Source organism: Sus scrofa, unplaced genomic scaffold (genome assembly GCF_000003025.6).
Source record: "Sus scrofa isolate TJ Tabasco breed Duroc unplaced genomic scaffold, Sscrofa11.1 Contig770, whole genome shotgun sequence".
NCBI classification, from domain to species: domain Eukaryota; kingdom Metazoa; phylum Chordata; class Mammalia; order Artiodactyla; family Suidae; genus Sus; species Sus scrofa.
In genome coordinates this window covers 68,960-79,135 of record NW_018085308.1, presented here as the reverse complement: position 1 = coordinate 79,135, position 10,176 = coordinate 68,960, and the positions used below count along the sequence as shown (strand labels likewise).

Genomic DNA, 10,176 nt, shown 5'->3' with positions numbered 1-10,176 from the left:
GTTGACTCCCCTTGAAATTTAAACAAAATTGTGGAAAAAAATGCCTCCTTGACATTTTCTTCAAGGAGGATACTATAGGTCTAAGGATTGTATTCTTGTAAGAAAAAAAAAATGGCAGCATTCTAGAGTAATTGCTTCATGCATCTTGCTGGTACTTGCAGGAACATTTAGTCACAGGACACCCAACGTACTTGGCTCCTGCTTCTTTTGACCCACAACTGATAAAAGGAGAGATGCATTAGATCACCGTCCTGGCCAGAGTATATTATCTATCTCCACTGCCACATTATTTGGCGATATAATTAGCTCTTGCCAATGGAATGTGAGTAAAAGTTATTGAGGAGGTTATTTCTTGCCTGAAACAGGAATCCCCTGTGACTTTCTCATGATCTCTTCTCTTTCTGCAGTAAAAGTGAAAAAAAAAGAGAAGAGTTATTTACTTCATGACTTTTGTTGAATTTATTCAATTTCCCCAGTTTTTATTGTGATGAAATATACACAACAAGATTTATTATCTTCACCATTTTTCATGTGTAGAGCTTGGTTGTATTCAGCACATTCCTATTGCGCAAACATCATCAACAACCATTTCCAGAACTCTTTTTACCTTGCAACCCTGAAGCTCTGTACCCATTAAATAATAAACTTCCCACAGTTCCCTCTCCCCACCTCCTGCAAACAGTCACTCTCCTTTCTTTTTTCTTTTTCTTTCCTTTTAAAAGACATGTCTCCATTTTCCCCATGCTCCAGTTTCTGGTAGCTACCATTCTACTCTGTTTCTATGGGTTTGACTTTTTCTTTCTTTCTCATTTTTTGTGTAAGAGTCCACATATAAATCAGATCCTGCAATATTTGTCTTTATATGTCTGGCTTATTTCCGTGAGCAAAATGTCTTCCATGTTCATCTACCTTGTCACAAAAGCTAGGATTTTATTCCTTCTTTTTCCTTTTCTTTTGGTCATTTTGCCATTTCTTGGGCCGCTCCCACGGCATATGGAGGTTCCCAGGCTAGGGGTCGAATCGGAGCTGTAGCCACCGGCCTACACCAGAGCCACAGCAACGCGGGACCCGAGCCGCGTCTGCAACCTACACCACAGCTCATGGCTATGCCGGATCCTCAACCCACTGAGCAAGGCCAGGGATCGAACCCGCTACCTCATGGTTCCTAGTCGGATTCGTTAACCACTGCGCCATGACGGGAACTCCGGATTTTATTCCTTCTTAAGGCTGAATAATATATCATTGTATACCTATCCACATTTTCTTTGTACATTCATCTGTTGTACACTTAGGTTTTGCAGTATCTTGGTTATTGTGCATAATGCAGCAGTGAACATAAGAGTGCAAATATTACTTTGAGATTCTGATTTTAATTCCTTTAAGTGCATATACAGAAAAGGGATTGGTGGATCATATGATAGGGGGTTGTTGTTTTGTTTGTTTTTTGCTTTTTAGGCCTGTACCCATGGCATATGGAAGTTCCCAGGATAGGGATCCAATTAAAACCGCAGCTTCTGGCTTATGTCACAACCACAACAATGCCAGATCCAAGCTGCGTCTGTGAGCTACAACAGAGCTCGTGCAAAGCCTGAACCCATTGAGCGAGGCCAGGGGTCAAACCCACATCCTCATGGATGCTAGTTGGGCTCCTTACCACTGAGCCATGATGAGAAGTCCTGATACCTGACTTAATTTTTGAGGTACTTCCATACTGTTTTCCACAAGAACTGTACCACTTTACCTTCCCTCTAGCACACAACGGTTTCCTCACCCACATTTGTTACCCTTACCCACATTTGTTATTGTTTGTCTTTGTGATGATAGCCATTACAGCAGGTGTGAGGTGATCTCTTATTGTGCTTCATTTTCTGGATGATCAAGGATGTTGAGTACCATTTCATATATTCCTTGCACATTTCATATCTTTCTTGGAGAAATGTTTATTCAGGGACTTTGTCCAATTTAAGTATCAAGTGTTTTTTGTTTGGTTGGTTTTTGTTTATTGTTTTCCCTTTTGGATGTTTGGTTTGCTATGGAGTTGTTTGAGCTCTTTATATGTATTCACCATACTAATCCCTTATCGGATATGAGTTGCAATTTTGTATCCCAGTTTCTCAGATGCCTTTTCATTGTGCTGATTGTTTCCTTTGATGTACAGAAACTTTTTAGTTTGATGTAATCCCATTACATATTTTTGCTTTTGGTGTCAAATTCAAAAAATTACCACCAAGACCAATGTCAAAGAGCTTTTCCTCTGTCTTTTTCTAGTGGTTTTGTGATGCCAAATCTTATTTTTTAGTCTTTAATCCATTTGGGGTTGATTTGTAAGATAGATTTCCAATGTTGTTTTTCTGCATGTGGTTATCCCATTTCCCCGATGCTGTTTATTGAAGAGCCCCTTGTGTATTTTTCACATCTTTATCAAAAAAAAATTTAACTTCTTTATGGGTTTATTTCTGGGTTCTAGGTTATGCGCTGTTGGTCTACGCTTTTGTTTATATGCCAGTATCATACAGTTTTGATTACTATAGTTTTAGAATGTAGTGTTAAATCAGGAAGCATGATGTTTCCTGCTTTATTCTTCTTTCTTGAGATTGCTTTGACTATTCAAGGTCCTTTGTGGTTCCATACAAATGTTAAGACTATGATTTCTCTTTATGTAAAAAATCCCATTGGAATTAAGATAGATACTCCCTTGAATCTGTAGATTACTTTAGGTTATATGGACATCTTAACAAATTAATTCTTCCAACCCATGAATATGGGATATATATTTTATGTGTGTCTTTTTCAAATACTTTCATCAGTGTCATTATAGCCTTTAGTGTACAGATATTTCACATTCTTGGTTCATTTTATTCCTAAGTATTTTATTCTATTTGAGGCTATTTTAAGTGGCAGTGCTTTCTTAATTTCTCTTTTAGATAGTTTGTCATTAGGATACAGAAATGCCACTTATTTTATATGCTGATTTTGTTTCCTATAACTACTGAATGTATTTATTTTTTAGCTCTAACAATGTTCTTATGAAAGCCCCATGGATTTCTACATATACTTTTATGTCATCTGAAAACAGACACAATTTTAAGCCTTCCTTTTTGATGGGATACCTTTCATTTTTTTTATTACCTTAATGCCCTGGCTAGGATTTTGAGTACAAACATACCTTGGCGATATTGCAGCTGCAGTTCCAGACCACCATAATATAGGAAATATTCAATAACATATGTCACATGAATGTTTGGTTCCCTAGTGCACATAAAAGTTATGTTTCCACTATTCTACTGTCTAGTAAGTGCACAATAGAATTATGTCTAAAAATGTGCATATCTCAATTAAAAAATACTTTACTGCTGAAAAGTGCTAACCATCATCTGACAAGGCAGGGTTGCCACAGATGTTCGGTTTGTACAAAATGTGATATCTGCAAAACACAGTAGGATGAAATGCAGTAAAAAGAGGTATACCTGAACTATGTTGAGTGGAAGTTGCAGGAGTGGACACACATCCTTTCTGATCTTGGAGGAAAGCCTTTCAGCTTTTCTCTATTGAGATGCTAGCTGCGCTTGTTTGTATGACCAATATTATATTTATATTAGCCTATTGAGGTACATTCCTTCTTCATTGAATTTGCTGAGTTTTTTTTACTATACAATATGTATTTTTACACTAAATCCATATTTGCAAATATTCTCAACTCCATCATCCATCGGAAGAATGCAAATTAAACATGTGATAATGCTATGCATTCTCTAGAATATCTAAAATCAGATGCTGATAAGGCCAAGTTTTGGTGAACATGTGGAGTAACTGGAATTTTCATATCCTGCCAAGAGTGTACATCACTGTGAACATTTAGGAAATAAATTTGACAGATATTAAAATGGGCTGGTATGTTTTTAAGCCCTAACTGTTTGCCTCTATAGAGAGAAATTAGCGTGCTAACAAATTGACCCTCCTCGTAGAAGGTAACCATAAACTTTGGATGAAATATACGAAGCAACTACTGGAAGCCCTGGAGAGTGAACAAACGCAGACCAAATTTGTTGGCGAGTCAAACCGTGAAGCAAGTGACCAGCATAAATCAGGCTTCCTAATTGTTGTGTGCTTACCCTGAGGGCACCCAGTTAGCAATGCTGCATATAGTCTAATAGAAAGTCTCTTATTTTTGTATCTAGGGACCAGAGAAAGAACTAAGAACACAGGAGAATGAAAGAGGAATGCAGGAGAGGAGAACCAAAAAAGAGAACCCCAGAGCGACATACGAACTTGTCCTAAATCCCTTTGAATTTCAGCCATGAGCTTATGGGGATGACTTATGATAAAACCCAAACTGAGACCCAATTGTCAACCACCACAGGCATTGTAGTGCTTGCAGTTTGAGTTTAAACAAGTTAAGTGTCCGCTAAAGCAAATAATTCCATACTGTTTAAGAATATACAAAAGATTTCATGGAGTTCCCGTAGTGGCTCAGTTAACGAATCTGACTAGGAACCATGAGGTTGCAGATTCAATCCCTGGCCTCACTCAGTGGGTTAAGGATCCTTCGTTGCCATAAACTGTGGTGTAGGTTGCAGACGAGGCTCAGATCCTGCATTGCTGTGGCTCTGGCCCATAGGCCAGCAGCTGTAGCTCCAATTGGACCCCTAGCCTGGGAATCTCCAATATGCCGTGGGTGCTGTGCTAGAAAAGACGAAAAGATCAAAAAAAAAAAAAAAAAAAAAAAACAAAAAAAGAGAGTATGTAAACGATTTCAGAGTTTCTGTGACATATAACATTCAAATAGTCCAGGTTACAGTCCAATATTATGTGATAAATGAAGCACCAGTAAAGCACCTTGACTGAGAAGGAATGTCTGCATATATTGCAAATATAAGACTAGTCAAAGAGCAATATTTTGGGATAATTCAATAGCGAATAAAAGTGGAAACCTACCGTTGTAAAGATAAGATTCAGATTTGACAGAAGAGCATGTAAAATATGCAGATGTTGGAGTTGAGAACTATAATCTTTGGAAGTGAAGGGAAAGGCACAAGTAACAGATGAAACCATGTTTCGGTATACAAGGAAATGCAATCATGGGACTTACCCTTTTCTTCTTGACGTTTATTCATAACTAAAAGAAAGAAAGAAACAGTTCATTGAAAGGGAGGGCACAGTGTCAGAAAGGAGAAGGTCAAATCTTTCAAACACTTCCAAAGTTGTTTCTGAGAACTGTCTTCTGAGAATTAAAACTGCCAAGTTCAAAGACCACCTCACTTCAAAGGAAATGAGATTTCACTTTCGTATCCTTCCTAATGGCAAGGAGGCTAAGCTGCACATCGCAGAATGCAAGGCAGTAGAATTGGCACTCCCTCTGGTTTAAAGGATATGGAATGTGCCAATCACTGGTGTGTACTGGGTCTCAAACCTTTTCCAGAATAAAAGGAAAAGACACACTCGTACACAAAAAGAGGTACTTCAAAAGAGAGAGAGAAAGCATAGATTGACTAAAGCCACCATTGTACAATACTCTGTGTGCAGATGGACTTATATACAGCTTCAAACAAACATTAAATCCAAATATACTTAAAATGTATTCTCTTGAAATAAAAATTATCGTTTAAAAATAACATTACTTGGAATAAACACAGACACCCAGGAGAAAGACAAGACAAAGAAAAGCATACAGATTAAGCGATTTAGAACGTTAAGCCCGCGAGAAATCAGTCACATGAATGAGGTTTGAGTAACGAGATTTTAGAATACTTACCATTTCTTTCCTGAGGTACTTTAGAGAAATAAAATGGAAAGTTTAAGGTCAATGTCATAGAAATGAAACATCAAGAAAAACGTTTTCACAAAATTCATCTTTTAAATTAATAACTAACTCAACACACACACACACACACACACACACACACACATATGCACACACGACTCAATGTGGTTGAGAGCTCATTTTGTTAGGGGACTATTCTCCCAAAGGGAAATAGGATAAAAAGATAAATGTATTGTCTTAATTGAGAAAAATGACTACAATAACAGTTCTGAAGTTTAACTTTAAAATATGTTCCTTACCTTTTTAGACATTTAGGGTGAATATTATTTTTATTAGCTCCAATAAGTTCTTCGGCAGTTACTAACTAGGTGGAGTCAACTTCATTATTGTAAAACGTTAAACGTACTAAGAAGACATGAACAATGAAATAACATCATGAAGCACTGTGTTACAGAAAACGCAGGGTTCATTTCCTGGATAATTCAATTCACACTTTTGTCAGCTGATGAATATATAGACCCCTGTAATGTGACTTCTTATGGTTAGCAAAAAACCTAAGTGACTCATGTCTTAACAAAACCACATGGAAAAAGGATTTAATTACTACATGATAGTGGAATTGGTTTTAAAACAAACAACTGAGCACACATAAATGTCACACTTCAGAAGCTTGAAAATGGCAAAACTTTGAAATATATCATTAGTAAGCTTTAGACACAAAAGTAATGCCTGCCTGTATTGTATCGAGAAGAGAAATCATGGAAGAACTAATGCAGGACATTGAATGACAAATGCAGAAGGCAAACTTCTAATACTCACTTTAGTACCCCTCCTCTGTACAAAAATCCTAACAAAATCAGGGCACATCACTGGAGACATTAAAAAAATGAAACAAACCCTAGTGTTTACAGAGAAGAAAATGTATGCACTGACAAAGAAGAGCCGGAAAGGGATGGAATTTGGAAGAAGGGATGGGGGAAATTAATATGGTGTAGACCATAGCCAGAACACTGGGGAGGGGAGAGGGGAAGGGTGAGCCAATGGGTGGCATTCACATAGAAAGACAGGAAATGTTAGCATTCCTTTAAAAGGTTGTGGGCCAAAGGCTGTCAGAAAAATTTACCAATTCTCCCCCCAAAATATGAGAAATAAAATGAAAACATCCATGTTAACACTTGTTAATATCAAAAGAAACAAAGAAAAAGGTAGTTCAATTTTATTGAATGTTTTGCATTTATAATAAATTTGCTAATGGTCAGATACAAACCCTAAATAGGAACACAATTATAAACCATGCAGATATACAAACACACACACACACACACATGCTCACACATCCACATTGTTCAAACCTTACTCCTGTTCAAGGCTCTTATCCAGAAATGGAGAGGAGCATTAACTGAGAAATTTATTGTATTTGTAGAGATATTTAGACTCTTAGTCCTAGAGTTTACTTTTAAAAATTTCTCAACTGACTTGTCATTAGTTTGGTTGTCATTTTCAGTTTGTACGATCCAAAAAGCTCTTTGGCTGCTGGTACACATGATCGGGGTTTGGGGAAGCCGTGGTCAGTAAACTGGACACAAACACTGAATCAGAAGATTAGAGACCATGTCTAGAGGTTACTCTTGGTTATGTACTGGATGTCTCTGTTCACATTTATATCAACTGAGGAATACTTGATCTTGTTTTTGTATTTCAACCCAAGCCTAAATGAAGATGTCCGAATTAAATCTCATGAAAAGGAGGGAAATAAAACATTCGACGCCACCAACGCGTGTTTAAATAGCAGGACAGGAACTTTTCTTGGACAGACACATTACACACCATCCACACTGAAAATGACAGCGCTTCAGAGGGATGTGATGACTAGCATTACTGTACAGGAAGAAAATGCCTGCAGATATTGCAGCAGCAGCACAAATCACAGAAATACCAATGCGGGAAAGTGAATAACAAAGGAACGTGCAGTATACCTTGAGAAGACAAAGAGCTGAGAAAGGAGTCATGTAAGAATGTTAGGATATGGTTTTTGAAAAAGATGGTGGTGAGTGTTCCTACTGAGGCACAGTGGAAAGGAACTCATCTAGTGTTCATCAGGGTATAGGTTTGATCCCTGGCCTTGCTCTCTGGGATAAGAATCCGGCATTAGGGTGAGCTGTGGTAATATTAACATTAATAATATGTAAATAAATAAATTTATAATAAATAAATAAAAAACAGAAAAAAGAAAAAGATGGAGATTTTGACTAATGACCAAAATACTGTATCAGATGGAACCATGGCGAGGGACACAGGAATACACATTAACGGGATTTGCTTGTTTTCTTTTCACATTTACTCATAAAAGTCAAAGGAGCAAATAAGTTCATGGCCAAGCAAGGAAAAATAACAGAATACACACAGCTTTGAAGGGTCAATGAATTGGCCAACTTCACTCAGCCCACTGGACATGCTATCTGATTTCTGTGGGTTTGGGGACATCTCATTGGCATAAATGTGGGCCCTAGAAATGGGCATATGATGGAAGTCCTAACTGGGCATGTGTCCTGGAAGAGAAACAGAATGGAACCCTCTGCCTTTTAACATAATGTCTTTATCTCTATGTGTGCCTATAACTTGTATCTGGAAAGCAGAAAAAAAAATGGTAATTTTTATGGGAAAGAATGATCTAGAATGGGAAAAGGAAGAATTGAAACGGACTTTAGATGGGGAGATGAGATGGCAAGAACTTTCCATCAGGAAGTTTATAATTAAATTTGTAGACATAAAGGTACCCATTCAAGGGAAGGGAAATACCAGCAAAAGCACAGAAATTAAGAATCTGGGAATGTTAAGACATCAAGGAGTCTGTTATGTTAAAGAGGTTGGTGAATAATGATTTTTAGAGTGCGTACCATTTCTTTCTTGAATTTCTAAAAAGAAATAAAAATAAAATGGGAAGTTTAAGGTCAATACGGAAATGGAACACCAGAACAAAATTTATTGCAAAATTCATGTCTAAATTTATAACTATCTGAATGCCAGAACACATACAGATACACAGAGACACACAGACATAGACACACACACACACACACACACACACACACACACACACACACACAGTGGATAAGAGCTCATTTTGTTAAAAAAAAATATAAGACAAGATACCATCAAATTCCTCGAAGAGAACATAGGCAAAACATTCTCTGACATCAGTCTTACAAATGTTTTCTCAGGTCAGTGTCCCAAAGCAACAGAAATAAAAGCAGAAATAACCAATGGGACCTAATGAAACCGACAGGCTTTTGCACAGCAAAGGAAACAAAAAGACAACTTACAGAATGGGAGAAAATAGTTTCAAATGATGCAACTGATAAGGGCTTCATCTCTAAAATATACGAGCAACTTATACAACTCAACAGCCAAAAAAGTCAACAACCCAGTGGAAAAATGGGCCAAAGACCTGACTAGACAGTTCTCCAAGGAAGATGAACAGATGGCCAACAAGCATATGGAAAAATGCTCAACATCCCTGATTATTAGAGAAATGCAAATCAAAACTACCATGAGATACCACCTCACACCAGTCAGAATGGCCATCATTAAAAAGTTCACAGAGAGTTCCCGTCGTGGCACAGTGGTTAACGAATCCTAGGAACCATGAGGTTGCGGGTTCGGTCCCTGCTCTTGCTCAGTGGGTTAATGATCCGGCGTTGCCCTGAGCTGAGGTGTAGGTTGCAGATGAAGCTCGGATCCTGTGTTGCTGTGGCTCTGGCGTAGGCCGGCGGCTACAGCTCCAATTCGACCCCTAGCCTGGGAACCTTCATATGCTGCAGGAGTGGCCCAAGAAATGGCAAAAAAAAAAAAAAAAAAGGCAAAAAAAAAAAAAAAGTCCACAAATTACAAGTGCTGGAGGGGATGTGGAGAATAGGGAACCCTCCTGTACTCTTGGTGGGAATGTGAGCTGATACAACCACTACGGAGAACAGTATGGAGGTACCTTAGAAAACTATACATAGGACTACCATATGACCCAGCAACCCCACTCTTGGGCATATATCCGGGCAAAACTTTCCTTCAAAAAGACACATGCACCTGCATGTTCATTGCAGCTCTATTCACAATAGCCAAGACATGGAAACAACCCAAATGTCCATTGACAGATGATTGGGTTAGGAAGATGTGGTGTGTATATATACACAATGGAATACCACTCAGCCATAAAAAAGAACGAAATAATGCCATTTGCAGCAACGTGGATGGAACTAAAGACTCTCATACTGAGTGAGGTATGTCAGAAAGAGAAAGACAAAAACCGTATTATATCACTTATATCTGGAATCTAATATACGGCACGAATGAACATTTCCACAGAAAAGAAAATCATGGACTTGCAGGATAGACTTGTGGTTGTCAAGTGGGAGGGGGAG

At 38.0% G+C, this 10,176-nt stretch overlaps 1 protein-coding gene across 16 annotated transcripts in view; it reads right to left on the bottom strand.

The window, feature by feature from the left end:
* LOC100519072 (beta-mannosyltransferase 2) overlaps positions 1-10,176 on the bottom strand; it is an 88,390-nt gene that overhangs the window by 35,844 nt on the left and 42,370 nt on the right. For 10 of the 16 annotated variants that reach the window (XR_002341311.1, XR_002341312.1, XM_021082397.1 and 7 more), the window contains 3 exons: positions 5,753-5,770; positions 5,090-5,116; positions 357-401 (listed from right to left, as the gene is read on the bottom strand). Coding sequence is in view for 14 of the 16 variants with exons in the window: in XM_021082397.1 (XP_020938056.1) it covers positions 357-401; positions 5,090-5,116; positions 5,753-5,770 (90 nt within the window). In the remaining 2 variants the exon portion in view is untranslated. Of the gene's footprint in view, positions 1-356; positions 402-5,089; positions 5,117-5,752; positions 5,771-8,658; positions 8,677-10,176 lie in introns of all 16 variants that reach the window. The other 6 variants (XM_021082396.1, XM_021082393.1, XM_021082395.1 and 3 more) reach the window with 1 other exon arrangement.